This window comes from Onychomys torridus, chromosome 16, assembly GCF_903995425.1.
Source record: "Onychomys torridus chromosome 16, mOncTor1.1, whole genome shotgun sequence".
Lineage (NCBI taxonomy): Eukaryota > Metazoa > Chordata > Mammalia > Rodentia > Cricetidae > Onychomys > Onychomys torridus.
In genome coordinates this window covers 11441953-11458406 of record NC_050458.1, presented here as the reverse complement: position 1 = coordinate 11458406, position 16454 = coordinate 11441953, and the positions used below count along the sequence as shown (strand labels likewise).

General features: G+C 37.5%; 1 protein-coding gene across 2 annotated transcripts in view; it reads left to right on the top strand.

Moving 5' to 3' along the window:
• Nudcd1 (NudC domain containing 1) overlaps nt 1-16454 on the top strand; it is a 65782-nt gene that overhangs the window by 25532 nt on the left and 23796 nt on the right. Inside the window, exons 3-7 of one of the 2 annotated variants that reach the window (XM_036207769.1) lie at nt 2599-2781; nt 3039-3219; nt 10880-11062; nt 13374-13578; nt 16070-16214. In XM_036207769.1, the coding sequence (XP_036063662.1) occupies nt 2599-2781; nt 3039-3219; nt 10880-11062; nt 13374-13578; nt 16070-16214 (897 nt within the window). Of the gene's footprint in view, nt 1-2598; nt 2782-3038; nt 3220-10879; nt 11063-13370; nt 13579-16069; nt 16215-16454 lie in introns of both variants that reach the window. The other variant, XM_036207768.1, reaches the window with a different exon arrangement.

The window sequence follows — 16454 nt, the reverse complement described above, 5'->3', positions numbered from 1 at the left end:
GGGGATGGGTATGTCAGGTCTCACCTAGGAAAGAAGACTGGAATGGAACTCTGGCTGTCGCTAGTCAGGAAGATGTAGTGTAGTGGCTCACACTCGTGTGCTGTAGGATCAGATTTGTAGTGTTGATGTGTTCCTTTATGCATAGGAATTCTCATAGAGTCATGCTTTGTCTTGTTCCATTGTAGTTGTGATGTTTGTCTGATAGGTGTATTCGGTAGAAGAATGCTGTAAGTATTGGACTATTGTAGGCAAACCAAGACCCATGTGAGGCTCCTAAGCCAGCTCCATGTGTCGGGGCTGCTTTTGCACTCCACCCTAGTTTTTACTGGCTTAAGTGTCTTTTTCTTTATACTTGAGCTTTATATTAATAGAAATACTATATAAATTCCTATAAGCTGAATTATATCAACGAGTATGTAAGACATCAATAAATTTGATTTCTTTTCATTTTTAATAAGCCTGTACTTATTTTGTCTACCAACAGGGCACCTCAGCCAAGGATAGACATTGCAAGTCTAATATTTTTCTCTCTGCTAATGGTAGAGTATTATTTTACCTTTTAAAACATTTTTAACAGACTTTGAGGACTCTTGGGGTTTTAAAAACAAGCTGATTTTTATACAGACATTAGTCCTGTGTTTGTTGTCTTTGTTTCCTATATCTTGCATTTTTGTATGGGCACTCATTGACTACCCGAAAGTTATTAAAACAGTCCTCTATCAGTTATTTAACCTCTCCTCTAAAGCATTCAGATTAATAGCCCATCTGGAATATTGGATATTTTTGTGTATGTGTCAGGTTTGAATTTTTCCCCCAGAAGTGTTCTAGCATGCCAGTGTCATTTGCTGACCAGTCTGCTTGTTTACTGTTAGTGGAAATACCATGTTGTGTTCTAAGTGTAGATAGACATGGACATCAGCCTATGGCAAAATTGCTGTTCACTGACCTCCATCTAACTGATTGGATTATCTGATGTTGTTTGTTTCCTCTAAGACGTCAGGACTGGAGACTAGACTAAGCCAAGTGTTTACTGATGGTGGCTGTACTGCACTGTCATTGAGGCATTTCAGTACGGTCATGATATAACCCTGTTTCACATGGCTAATACTCAGATTTGATGTTTCTACAACAGTTGTTGGTAGCTGTGCTTGCTATTTTATATTTCTTATTTAATTCAACATTACCAAATTTATAAAACATGAGTAAAAAATTAAAGATGACTTCACAGGTAACTAAATTGGTTTGCTTTTTTTCAAAACCTTGTAATTAAAAGAGTATAGATTAGAAGAGTTGTAGAATCAAACAAATACAATGCATAAATTAAGGATTACTTACTTTCCTTCTGTAGGGAACTCTGGCAGTTAAAATTTTTTTAAATGAATATAGTCTGGTGGCTTATGAGCATTTGTTTCCTAAATGGTAACTTTTGAATGTATTTTCTCATAAAACATTTTGGTGATTCTTTATATCATAGCTCTATATTGTAAAGACAGACATAACTGAAAATTTGTTAACAAAAATCTGAGTTGGTAGTATCTAAATGTAACGCTCTTCCCACCACTCCCCAGACAGGGTTTCTTTTTGTAGCCCTAGCTGTCCTGGAACTCACTCTGTAGACCAGGCTGGCCTCAAACTCAGAGATCCTCCAGCCTCTGCCTCCTGAGTTCTGAGTTAAAGGTATGTTGGTTTGTTTTTTGTTTTTTTGTTTTTGTTTTTGTTTTTGTTTTTGTTTTTGTTTTTGCTATAGAACAGTGGTTCCCAACCTGTGGGTCACAACCCTTTTGGGAGTCAAACAATCCTTTCATAGGGGTCGCCTAAGACCATTAAAAAAACAACAACAAAAACAAAACCCACAGGTATTTACATTGCAATTAATAACAGTAGCAAAATTATAGTTATGAAGCAGCAATGAAAATAATTTGGTGGTTGGGGTCACCACAACCTGAGGAACTGTAGTAACAGGTCACAGCATTAGGAAGGTTGAAAAACACTGCTATAGAATAGTATCTACATAGGCATTTGAAAATAGAACATGGTATTTCCAGTTAGTAAATTAACACTACTGATCATTAACCCTACAACTAAGGAAGAAATTAGATTACTGTATTGTACTAGCTTCTCTTGACAGAGCAGTTACAGAACTCAGTCTCTTGAAACAGTTGGCAATGACCATCTCACTCTCTGTGGTCAGGAATTCACAAAGTGGTGTAAGTGACTGTCTCCCTAATGGTTTCTCATGGGAAACCTGACAACCACTAAGGAATGCAATTTCAGCATGGTGCTGTTATTGTTGGGAGCCTCTCAATGAGGGTCTTTCCATTACTCACTATGTGATCTTCACCACAGCTTGACAGCTAGCTGCCTTACAGTGTGTAACCTAAGAAAGAGCAAAGAGGGTGATGTAAAATGTCTGTGATCTCATCCTAGAGGCTGCGTGCCACATGTCCTAGCTACTGTATTTCATTTGTTAAAATCACTACAGTCATACTCAAAGGAAGAGAAATTGACACAGCTTTTGAATACAGAAGAATCAGCAGTACTGGTATGTATGGATCAGGAATAGGAAGGATTTATTTATAGTCCTTGGTTTCATTTTAGGACACTGCCTTAGGAAAACCTCGAGAGGTGTTCCGACTCCCTACAGATTTGACAACCTATGACAATCGTCTTTGTGCTTCTATCCATTTCACATCCCCTACCTGGGTTACCTTGTCAGATGGAACTGGAAGATTATATGTCATTGGAACAGGCAACCGTGGAAATAGTCCTGAAAAATGGGAGGTGAGTTGTTTTTTGTTCCTTGTAAGACTTGTGCAGAGTCCAGAAGGCATGTGTAAATTAGATGGAGGAGCCACGTACATGACTGTGCTGAGTGCTTTGTGAAGCATCCCCCGTTTCCATTTATGGTTCTAGGTGAATGCTTTATTTCTCTACCTCCTGTCCATTCTGTTCGAATGTCCTGTTATTTCTTTGGTGATGATCATATTTCTCGTTTATAAACCATGCATTTAAAATATGTGTGATTTTTCCCCCTATAGATTATGTTTAATGAAGAATTTGGGAGTCCATTTATTATAATTCATAGTATCTCATTGCTGGAAGGTGAAGAACACTCAGTAACTATGCTGCTTCTTCGAATAGAGAAGGAGGAATTGGACATGAAAGGAAGTGGCTTCTATGTTTCTTTAGAGTGGGTCACTGTCAGTAAGAAAAAAGAAGGTAAAGTAAACAAGATTCCGAACCTCTCTAGCTTGCCTTAGCTGGTTGGGGCTTGAAATGGAATATTTACTGCTTGTTTCTTGAGCATTATGATAAATTATGCTTCTAAAAAGACTATGATATGCTTCTACAACCAATTATGCAGTCTGTTTAAAAGAATTACATGAATTTTGGATATATATATATATATATATAATTTAAAACAGTCAAAAGTTTATACCCAAAAATTCATGTATATGAACTTGGATATAAATAGCTGTTGTGAGACATGAATAAACTTCATCCACACTAGGTACAGCACTGACAGCGACCAAAGTCACTACAGTGTATAGCTTAGTGAGCCCTAGCGTTTACGGGGGGCTACATACAGGAGCCCCAGTAGATGTGTTATTTGCAGGACCTGGGTGGTGTACAGGCAGCTACAGCACTGAAGAGCTCACCGGCATTGGTAACAAACTCGCAGAACTGCCTCCCTGTCCCCCAACTCTCAGCGTGCTCCATTACAGCTTAGATAACCTTGGGAGGGCCTTTGAATTTTGTAACTTCGGGGAGTTTCCTGAAAATTGTTTCTTTCACCTGAGTCTTAGGAACCTCTCTTTCTAAATGAGGATGTGTCTCAAATTACAGGAAATAGCCACCTAATAGCAGTAGTAAGTTTTAATCTAACTTAAATACATTGAAATATAAATACAAAAAGGGAAATGGAGTGAATGCCTTTATTTTGTTCAACCTAGTCTTTTGCTTCTATCTTCCATAAAACTTTCTTATCACTTGTATGTCAGACTTCAAGCATGACATTGAAAATTAGTTTTTTGTGTGTTACTGAGGTTCGTAATGGTGAGAGCCTACTCTTTGCCATTGCTTAGTTCTTAGTATTTAACATCTTCCTTTCAGTCACTCTCCACTTTCCTCTAATTGCTAGCTAAGAAGAGAGTTTGCTTGTTCTTCTTTGTGTTTGTTTGTTTGTTTTGTTTTTTTCCATGTTGACATTGTCCCACTGTTCTTCTTATTCACTACAAAAAAACTTACTGCCAATTTACATTTCAGATACAGGCTTTCTGTATCTGAATACTTGCTTTCTAAAAGGAATGACTCTGTTAAGAAATATCTATATTGACATGAAATTGCTTATGCTTAAGCTGAATAAATCTCCTATGTTTGTTTTTCCCAGCATTTATCTCCATCTCTATAGGAAAGCAGTAACTATATTTTAGGAGTTGGAAGAAAAAAAACAAAACAAAACTATAAAGGACCAGTCCGTGTCTCAGCTATTCACCTGTTTTGTTACAGCAAGAAAACAGCAGTGGATAGTTAAGAAGGAATGAGTAAACTGGGTTCTAAAATATTTAGGGACATTGAAACTTGAGTAACAAGAATTGTTATAGGTATTTAAATATTCTTTTGATTGATTCTCTACCATTTGAAAAAAAAAGTAATGCTGCTGCCCGGTGGTGGCACACACCTTTAATCCCAGCACTCGGGAGGCAGAGCCAGGCGGATCTCTGTGAGTTCAAGGCCAGCCTGGGCTACCAAGTGAGTCCCAGGAAAGGCGCAAAGCTACACAGAGAAACCGTGACTCAAAAAACAAACAAACAAACGAACAAAAGGTAATGCTTAACCCTCAAACTGTACAAATACAGGAATAGATTGAGCTTTGGCTCCTGGGCAGTAGTTTGAAGACTGATACTTAAGGAAACAGTAGAAGTGGTTTTCTATTTGTTTGTCCTTTTTTTTTTTTTTTTTTTTTGTATATGATTTAGCTTCTTAGAAGAGAAATCATCATGCATTTTCTTTCTCCCTGTTCAAGAAACTTGGTTCTGTAGTTGCAGGTCAGTCCATGATGTTGTTACTTACCTGATGCCTGTAGATTTCCCAGCAGCTCTGCATCACAGCCCTATTTCTTCATCTCTTGCCTCATTTGAACAGGCACATTTAGAATTACTTTTCTGTTTTCTCCTAGGATTGGTATTTGTGGAACTCAGCAATTCTCTTATTCTTTTTCTGCTCTGTAGTTGGAGTTTTCCTGCCTGGCCCAGTCAGGAGAAATCTCTCTTACCCGCCAGTCCCACAGTTGCTCAGACCCAACCAAGAAAGCACACAGAAACTTACATTGTTTAGAAACTGTATGGCTGTGGCAGGCTTCTTGTTATCTACTTCTTCTATCTTAAATTAACCCATTTCTGTTAGTCTATACTTTGCCACATGGCTTGTGGCTTACCAGTGTCTTTACATGTTGCTTCTCATGGCGGCGGCTGGTGGTGTCTCTCTCCAGTCTTCTACTTTCCAGAATTCTCTTTTCTCTTGTCCCGCCTATACTTTTTGCCTGGCCACTGGCCAATCAGAACTTTATTTACATAGAGCGATATCCACAGCACTTCCCCTTTTCTTTTTTTTTTTTTTTTAGGAAGGTTTTAACTTTTACATAGTACAATTACATATAACAAAACAATTATCAAGCAAGAATTACAGTTACAATATTAAAGAAGATATCCTATCTATCTTATATTTGTGAGTCTAAGGTTTTATATCTAACTTATCTTTTATCATAATTGAGGAAATTATAACTATCTAGTCTTCAACCACATCAAAGACCTCAGAAGGATATAATATTACCTGAGAAACAGGAGAAGGATGCAAGCAACTTTCGGGAGTCTTGCAGGGTAGACAGAGACAGCTGGCAGCCTGAACAGTCACCTAATGTTCCTTTGTAATGTTGGGGCATTTTTCTTCAGCCCACAGGGCTAGAGTCTCTTGGTCACTTCTCTCAGTGTCCTGTAGAATGTCTGGCAGTTTCCTCTGTGAAGCAGGAACCTGAAGGACCATTTTGTCAAGCAAAGTTCAGTGGTCACCTTTCTATGGGTCCTGCATGTCCAGGTGATCGAACAGTCCAGGCAAGAACAGTTTCTTGCCCAAATGGCTATTTTTGCCAAGGTGAAGATAAATTCCATATGAAGTGTCTTCAATGCCCATCCTCCTCTCTGAAGTAAATCGGTGCTGCCAGGAGCAGACATGTCTCACTGTCCAGAAAGTCTAAATTTTAAAAATATTTTAAATGCCATATTCTGAAGGTCTTTGAAGTATTTGAAGATTACCTATCTATCTGAAATATGTCTATGTATATCTAGAAGACTTAACTAACATAGCTACGAGAATGATTATCATAGATGACTAATTATCAATCTATTTTTAATTATCCATTACAATTTTAAATGAGCTATATAAACATAATACCTTAAACAAGAGTAGAAATATACACACAGTATAACAAAATTAACTTAAAGTTTGTATCAATAGACTAAAGTCTATACCAATGTAAAACATTTTAAACAAGTTGTTGCTCTTTAGAAGTAAGTTCCTTAAACTACCCTTTTATCCTATTATATCTATATCATATCCCCTTTTCTTCTTTAGAAAGAGATCGTGTTTATAATCAATCTACTTTAAAGAAAAATATTGGTTTTTTTCTGTCCCATACCAGAGGGCTCTTTTGATTTGGGACAGAAGAATCTCTTAACCTTTTAGCAATATGTCTGGGTTTAGAGAAGGAGTGAGCCAATTCCATCTCCAAAGCCAGCTTGATAATTTTGGGAATGTGGGCGTAGTTTCTCTTACTACTTCATGCTGGAGGGGGGCGCTGTATCTTATGGGGACATAAAGAAAATTTTAAGATTATGGAGTAGTCCATTAGGGTGAACCTCTGAGCCAGTTGCCTTGAAACCATTTTGGATGTTGGAGCATCTGGGCCATGGTGTCATTGGAGACCTTTCAGGTGGTCTTGGCTGATCAAACCTGATGTATCTTAATATGGAACAAATCCATAGCCTCTGGCTTTCTGTGGAAACAAAAGCAGAGACTCCTTTCCAAAGCAACATATCCTTATATCCAAATTTTAAAGTCAAGGTACCTTTAAAATTTACATATTTGTTTAACTCAGCTTTTACGATCAAATCTTTTTTTGTAGTTAAAAATCCCAAAGACAAGACAAACCAGATTCTCTGTGTAATATCTATCTTTGTAAGATTGAAACGCTGTTGTGACTGTTGGCTCCGCCCACCTCAGCTTTCCAACATGGCTGTGGTACAGTTTACCACCAGCTCTGGGTCTGGAGCCATGTGTACCATCAACTATCAGAAGCAGTTCTATCAAAGCAGTGTATAGCCTAGAAATCTTTTTTTTTAACTGGCAAAGGCTAAATCCATCATGCAGCAGAGCAAAGTGTTGCTTGTAGATTTTTCATTCTCGCCACATTGTAGGTCAGACGCAAACGCAAGGAACCCGCCATAGTAGCTCAAACCGGCAGGCTGCCGCTACCTTGAGAAAGACAACTAGGAAGCTGTTTTTAGCTTTAGTTTAGAATCTTTTTTTTCAGGTTTTAGGTGGAAATTCTTGCCCCACGTTGGGCGCCATTTGTAGTTGGAGTTTTCCTGCCTGGCCCAGTCAGGAGAAATCTCTCTTACCCGCCAGTCCCACAGTTGCTCAGACCCAACCAAGAAAGCACACAGAAACTTACATTGTTTAGAAACTGTATGGCTGTGGCAGGCTTCTTGTTATCTACTTCTTCTATCTTAAATTAACCCATTTCTGTTAGTCTATACTTTGCCACATGGCTTGTGGCTTACCAGTGTCTTTACATGTTGCTTCTCATGGCGGCGGCTGGTGGTGTCTCTCTCCAGTCTTCTACTTTCCAGAATTCTCTTTTCTCTTGTCCCGCCTATACCTTTTGCCTGGCCACTGGCCAATCAGAACTTTATTTACATAGAGCGATATCCACAACACTGCTCTTTTTAATATCTTGCCTTCCCCAATTATTACTAATAGAATCGTGTTTTTTTTTTTTTTAATATTTTAACCCCTCTTCCTGTGTGTGTGTGTGTGTGTGTGTGTGTGTGCGCGCGCGTATTCAGGTGCATGTAGAGACCAGATGCAGTCTATCTTGTGTTTTGAGATGGTGTTTCTCACTAGTCTGGAACTCACCAAGTAGGCTAGACTGGTTGGCAGTGAACACAACCTGTTCTGCTTCTCTAGTACTGGGAATACAAGTACATGCCACTGTGCATGGCTTTTTAAACGTGATTCTGGGGACCAAAGTCAAGTTCTCATGTTTGCAGAGTAAACATTTAATGGGCTGAGCTGGGTTTTCAGTCCTTTTGATGCTCAAATCTAACACAACAGAGAAGTATTTTTCTAAACCATGTTGAAGGCAACATAGAATTAATTATATTTTGTTGTCAGTTAAGTTGGAAAATGAAAATGTTTAACATCCCCAAAACACACTAAGAATGTTGCAGTTTCTAAGTTTTATTTATCAAAGTAGAAAATTCAGGCATGGAATCTACTGCTTAACACTTACCATTATTGACTTTCTCACACATATTAGGAAAAAAAATCATCCTTGGTATTTTTAGTTCATTCATGAAATGACAAGCTGGTTCTTAAATAGTTAAGAACTGAATGTGCGGCTATAGGTGAGGATATAGAGTAAAAATAATTACATGTTTTAGAGAAGATTGTATTGTTATATTTAATTCATAACAGTGAGTTGTTTTTTTAACTACCTAGTGTTAAACTTATAAAAATATTAGTAGGATAAAGGTTATTCACCTGAAATGATTTTTTGTTTGCTTGCGTGTGTGCATTTTTCCTTATTATTTTTAAAATTTTTTGTGTAATATATTTTGATCCTGTTTTTTCCCCTCCCCAAGCCTTCCCAGATCCTTCCTACCCAACTTCATGTTCTTTCACTCTCTCTCATAAAACCAAAAGAACCCTAAAACAAAAAACAAGAAAACACAACTAAACAAAAAAGACAAAAAGCACACAAAAAACACCATACTTGGTGTTTTAAATGTAGATTCTGGGAACCAAATTGTTGGTCAACTACTCCTAAGCATGAAATCTGCACTGAGGTGTGCTTGTATACCCAGTGATACTGCATTGGAGAAAACTGATTTTCATTTTACCAGGAGGTATCAAATGCAAATTACTTCCTCGTTAGTAGTGGGACTTGTTGTACACTTTCACTTGTACTTCTTTGTGGTAGAATTTTATCTGGCATGAACTTGTACAATTCTTGTATGTGCTGTCACAGTCTCTGTGAGTTCATAGGTGTATTAGCCCTGTTTGGTCTAGATAACTCTACTTCCTTGAAGTCATCCTCTACCTCTGGCCTTTGCAATCTTTCCACCTCATTTTCTGCATAGATCCTTGTGGTTGTTTGAATGTAATTGGCCCCCATAGCTCATAGGGAATGGCATTATTAGGAGGTGTGGCCTTGTTGGAGGAAATGTGTCACTGTAGGGTCGGATTTGAGGTCCTAAATATACTAAAGCCTCGACCAGTGTCTAAGTTCACTTCCTATTGCATTCTGATCAAGATGGAGGACTCTGAGCTCCTTCTCCAGCACCATGTCTGCCTGTATGCCGCCATGTCCTGCCATGATGATAATGGATGGACTAAAGCTCTGAACTATAAGCCAGCCCCAAAGAAATGTTTTCTTTTATAAGAATTATCATGGTCGCGGGGCAGTGGTGGCACATGTCTTTAATCCCAGTACTCAGGAGGCAGAGCCAGGAGAGAAATCGAAGACAGGCACCAAAACTACACAGAAAAACCTGTCTTGAAAAAAAGCAACAACAAAAAAGAATTACCATGGTCATGGTGTCCCTTTGCAACAATAGAAACCTTAACTAAGACAATCCTTGAGCCATGAAAGGAGAAGTTTGATAAACATCCCATTTAGGGCTAAGTACTCCAACATCACTCACTGTCTGCACACTGTCCAGTTGTGGGTCTCTGTGATAATTCTCTCAATAAGGGTTGAGCAATGAATGGAGTGATCTGGGTCCCAGCCAACTGTGGGGGCTGTGGGGTTCTGGGTAGAGAGTGGTTCTTTTGTGTTTTGAGTACATAGAAAACAATCTGTCTTCATGAAAAAATAAGTTTATTAAAACTTTAAAATTCAGTTAAATTGGTATTTATTGTAAAGGTTAAATTCTGTTATTTCATTATTGATTATAATTAATCATGTAGTTCTATCTTGGTATATAAAAATCAATTGCTCTGAAAATATTTCATTTTTAGAAACCCTCTTTATCAGTAGCTAAAACAAGAGAAAAATAGTTCATTCCACATTTTCCCCTCGATCTCAGCTAGTGTCTCTTTTCAAAAGGTGCCTGTCACATGCCTGCTGGGAAAGTAGTCAGTCCCTTTGAAGGTGTAGACTTTGTTCTTCAGAGGAAACATGTGCAGGCTAGACATGCTTTGTGTGTGTGCCATTCGCTGCAATTAGCCACATGGCTGTTGAGCACTTGGAATGTGACTAAGTAACTGAGGTAGTGAGTTTCAAAATGGACTTAAGTTTAACAGCTGTGTGCAGCAAATGGCTGCTGCACTAGACAAGTTAAAGTGAATTTCATCAGAACCAGTATTTCACAGTAGGGACTTGAGGTGGGTACAACTGTCAGGTGTGTGTGTGTGTGTGTGTGTGTGTGTGTGTGTGTGTGTGTGTGTGAGAGAGAGAGAGAGACAGAGAGACAGAGAGACAGAGTGAGTGTGAGTTGTTATCAGGCTTGGTGGCAGGAGTCCTTACCTTGGTGGCCGTAAGTTGTCGGTTTTTTATTTTTTTAAAATGTAGCTTTTCATAATGCTTATTATCCTGCAGATAATAAAAGGTATGAAATTACCAAGCGTCATGTTCTTCATGGAAAGTCAGTGCCGCATTATGCTGCTATTGAGCCTAATGGAAACGGTGTAATGATTGTATCCTACAAGTCCTTCAAGTTTATTTCAGTTGATCAGGATCTTGAAGAAAGTATGGATGAAGACAGGTCAGAGAAAATCAAAGGTAATTTAACCCGTTGGGGAGCTCATGTGTACTTATGGACATGGATGTCTGCTTTGTCCTCCCAGATGCTGTGGGTCCCACATGAGCACAATAGATGCTTTCTCTTAATTTTATTTCATACCCCCCACCCCATCTTTTTGGAAGATTCTCCCTGAATGATGTGGACTAGTTTACCTTTATAATTTTGTAATTACCTGGTGTTTTAGAAATTGAAGTTGCTTACATGATTCCTTGTTTAATACTTAATAAATAATGTTCATATTAACAATGGATAAGGCAGTACGATAATGTTCTTCTAAAATAAGGTGTAATATCCATATTCTTACTTTCATACTTAGCTGACAGTTCCTGAGGGCAGGATCATTGCATTTCTCAATGTTGAGTGAGTGAATAAAGGTCATGAGGTCATGCCTTGGAATGAAGAAGTCAACAAGGTCTTCTGGAAGAAGCTTATAGTTATAAATAAAGGATATTGTTGTTCCTATCAAAGAATAGCATATTGAACAAAATTATAAAGCATTTGATAGTTGCATATTATTCTTTGCATCTACTTTTTATTTTGAAATGATTAAATTATTTGAAATAAAATTAAGGACTGCAGTGATAACTCAGACATTAAGAGCACTTGCTGATCTTGCTGACCTGGGTGTGGTACCCAGCACCCATATAATGGCTCACAACCATCCTTATCTGCAGTTTCAGGATCTGACATCTTCTGGCCTCTGAGGGCACCAGGCACACATTTACACATGCATACGTACATACAGACAGACATACAAACATGTTTGCAAACACATGTACATATTAAATAGCAATAAATAAAGCTTTAACATACGAGTGTCCTCAGTGTGTTTGTGTACTTTAAAAAAAAATGAATCCTTCAAACCATATTTAAAGATACTGGTATAATCAATATTTAAAACAATATTTAAAAATATTTCCCTAGATTTACAAATGTATGAACCTCTAGATAGAAAAAGAGTTGTGTCTTTAGGCCTTCTCTTCTTTCCCCACTTTGTTTACACACACACACACACACACACACACACACACACACACACACACACACCACACGTGTTGTTAGACTGGGATTTCTCCCAGTAAACTCCCTAACCTTCTTTCATTAGTAAATGTGCTAAAGCCCTTACCAAGTCCATGCTCACATATCAAGTCTGCACACCCTTAGAACTCATTCACCGAGCAGTTGGAAGGAAGGAAGGAAGGAAGGAAGGAAGGAAGGAAGGAAGGAACGAACCAGAGCCTTGATCACTGATATGTCTCTATCCATGTTGGAACCAGCACCCATGACAGTCCCAGCAGAGTACTGTGTGTGTTTATGTCACCGTAGTTCAACTGCTGGTTTTCTTGCTGATGCTTCATGTTACATCTTGAATTCTTTTGCAATTTACTAATTATTATTTGTGATTTTGTTCAGAATAATAAAGGAAAAGAGGCATATTTCAAATTATATATGCTTGATTGGTTAGCATTTTTAACACTTCTGAGAATAGAAACTGGTTTCATTTTCTGTGAACCTCATGAAAAATGGTGTCTGGACTATTTGGTATCATCATAATAAGACAAATAATTATATTTTCTTGTAAAAATGTAAACATAATCTCTAATGGTACAGGATGGCACCTCAAGTTACCCACAGTCAAAAAGGTCTAAAACAGCCTACTGGAGGAGGGCTTTCATAGCATGTGCAAAGCTCCAGGTTTGACCTTCACCATAAGAAAACAGGGGAAAACGTAAATGTTAATATATTCCCTATGATGAGATTAAGAAATTCTGGATTTTCTTCAGTCTATTTTCACTAAAAACACATGTAATTTTACAGGTTCCTCTTATCCTCATTGTCTGTCAGAAGTTATCCTTTATGTGATTATATTGAGTTAACTGATTGATAGTTTCACAATTCAGGGAGATTGGTGAGTGTATGTGTGTGAGTGAGTGAGGGTGTGTGTGTGTGTGTGTGTTGTAAATAAGAGGGAGAAGAAAGGGAGCGGTAAAGAAAGGCAGATAGTGAAGTAACGAAGTAAGGGATTGCTGTCAGTAGTATTTATTTATGAGTGCCCATCCCTGAATGTATTGGGTGAGCCAAATAAAGGAGCCAAATATCATGTGTATTTGTTACAAATCTTTGTGTCAAATTCCTTGAAGTCTTGTGTGTTTATAATTGGTGTATGTGTGAGAGGGATTCTCACTAGGAAATATACTGATTGACTTGGATAGGTGTTTTCTTAGAAGTCTAAGTTTGTTACATTGTATCTCATTTTTATTACATAATGCATTTTCTTATTTCCAGTAGAACCTTTGTATTACTGGCAACAAACTGAGGATGATTTGACAGTAACAGTAAGGCTTCCAGAAAACTGTACTAAGGAAGATATTCAGATACAGTTTTTGCCTGATAACATCAACATTATGCTGAAGGAAATCCAGGTTTTGGAAGGAAAACTCTATTCATCTATTGATCATGAAAGCAGTACATGGACAATTAAGGAGAATGATAGGTATTTTTGTAGTTTTACATTTGAAATTTTTTTTTATTATTTTACTTTTTATTTTTTTCTCTCTATAGTAGTTATATTGAAGATGAATATAATAGTCCACCCATAGTGATGATTTTTTTAGGTAGATTAAAGATGCTGAAACTACATCCAACAGTAATTGTAGTTAAGAGTAATGGCACCACGCACTGACCTGCTTCTCATTACTGCCTGGCGATACAGTGATGGCAAAGCTGGGACCATTTGCCTGTTTTCACTAGTGCTGTCAAGGTTTCGTCTAGAAGCAATTCCACATTTACTTTACTTATGAAATAATATAACCCCGTTCTTCAAAATCTATTTAAAGTGTAAGAAGTCATAGGGTGAGAAGTTTACCTCCAACCAGTCCCCCAGTCATCAGTGCATCCTCCCCTCTGGCTGCTGTTACTAGTTTCCTTCTAGAGGCATTTTCTGTTTATTCTACTAAATGCTTCATTTTGTTTTTAAGGAAAAAAATTCTCTGCTATATTTTATTTATATATATATATGTGTGTGTGTATATATATATATATATATATATATATATATATATATATATATATATATATATCTTGTTTTTCGCATTTGCAAACAGTGAGATTTAGATATTTTTCCATTAAGGATACATGATTATTTTCAGTACTTTCTTATGTCTGTAAAGTTCAGTCTGTTAGGTAGATCATCATTTAAAACACTTAATTTTCTATTGTTGAACATCTAGAATGTTTCCATTCTTTTGCTGTAGTGAATAATCATCTGTTATTTTGCATGTGTAAAATATATATGAAAGATAAATTTGTACCTTTGAAGAATTAATTTTGAGAAACAGATTTTACTTCAGTATAAATTGATCACTTACATTTCTTTTATGTGTTCTGTGTTTGGTACACAAAAAAAGTTAAACCATATAAGAAATGCATGGTAATTGGACTTGGTCTAAAATGTTCCTGCTCTTCAGAACTGAAAAGTTAAGCCCAGTGTGGCGGTGTGTATGACTTGTATCCCAGTACTTGCAAAGCTGAGCATCAGGAATTCAAGGTCAACCTCAGCTATACTTTTAGTCTGAGGTCAGTCTGGGTTACATGAAACCCTATCTCCAGAAGCCAAAATCAACTTTTAAAAATTGAAATTTTATGCTTATCTAAAAATGTTTTACTTTTAAAGTAAGACATAAACAGTTACAAAAATATTTATATAAAAACATATTTTCAATGCATGAAAGTCCTACAAACTCCTAAGATAACCAAGGGACTTAGACTAGTTTTTTACTGTTTTTTGTTTTATTTATTTATTTATTTATTTATTTATTTATTTATTTATTTGAGACAGGGTTTCCTCTGTGTAGCTTTGCGCCTTTGCTGGAACTCACTTTGGAGACCAGGCTGGCCTTGAACTCACAAAGATCCTCCTGCCTCTGCCTCCCGAGTGCTGGGATTAAAGGCATGCGCCACCACCACCCGGCAAGAAACCTACCCCAGTGTGTCCAGACAGAGCTGAAATCAAGATTTTTTTTTTTTTTTTTTTTGAGCTAAGGATTGAACCTAGGGCCTTGCGCTTGCTAGGCAAGTGCTCTACCACTGAGCTAAATCCCCAACCCGCAGAAAATTTTAATGCTTTTATTATTTTATGAATTCATGATAATAACAACCTTGGGAAAGAATAGTTGATAAGTTTCCATGTTCTATTTGATAATTGCAATAATGGGTTATTATAGTACTTGTGGATTTGTTTGCTTGAAGTTGTGTTCCAGGACATGGGTTAGTGTGGTGCACATTTATCAGAGCTGGCTTGTGGAAGAGATTCCTTCCTGTGGAAGCAACACAAGGCCTGCCACTTGACTTGCCTGTCCTGTCCAGAGAAACTTGGGACAACTGCCTCCTCCTCCGTCCCCGTCTGCTCTTACTCCTCAGTTCTTCATTGTCCTGTAGCCTAAGTTCTTGATCTGCGGGTCTCTGGCCGGCCCTGCCTGGTGCATTTGGAGTTGTTCTTTAACAGCTTACATGTATAGAATTAGATAGCAAACAAGTTCTATAGACTATACTAACATTTCTCCTGTATTACAAAGTTTTTTTTTTTTTTAATTCCTACATTTGTTTTCAGTGGTTTAAAAATCCATGTTTTAAAAATTAACATTGGCACTAATTTACCTTGCCCTGCCTTTGATTAAAATTACATGTTAAGGCTCCATTGGATTATAGATTTTTCCATCAAATGTAAAGCCAAAGTGAGTGAAATTTTCGGTAGAATATTCTGTAGATATTTACCCTCCTCCCTCTTACTTTCTCGGCTTCCTTTTCCCTCCTCCTCTCTCTCTGATTTTGATGCGTGCTCTGACTGCATGGCCTCAAGTGGCTGTGAACTCTTGATTCTTTCCTGTTTGAGCCTATTGAGAGCTGAGATACTGGAATGAAATACCACATCTGGTTTCAATGTATCATATTTAATGTAGCATCAGGTTTCTGATTTAACCTTTCAGCTTGGAGATTTCCTTGATTAAGAAGAATGAAAGTGTGACATGGCCAGAGCTGGTGGTTGGAGATAAACAAGGGGAACTTATAAGAGACCCAGCCCAATGTGCTGCAATAGCAGAACGCTTGATGCACCTGACCTCCGACGAGCTGGTAAGTGATTACAGTAGTCAGGCACTGTCCAAGAATCCAGAAGTATCTTAAATGATGGTTATGCATGTCAAGCATTAGTGTGCCTTTCCTAATCTACATGACACAGATAAGTGATTATCAACCTAATTAATCTTCTACTATGGATGGAAGTTCTAATATATCTGTTTTACTCTGAATATATGTAGAAATGTGAAGGCATATTTTACATGGTGTACAATATGTAGAAATATACCTTGACAT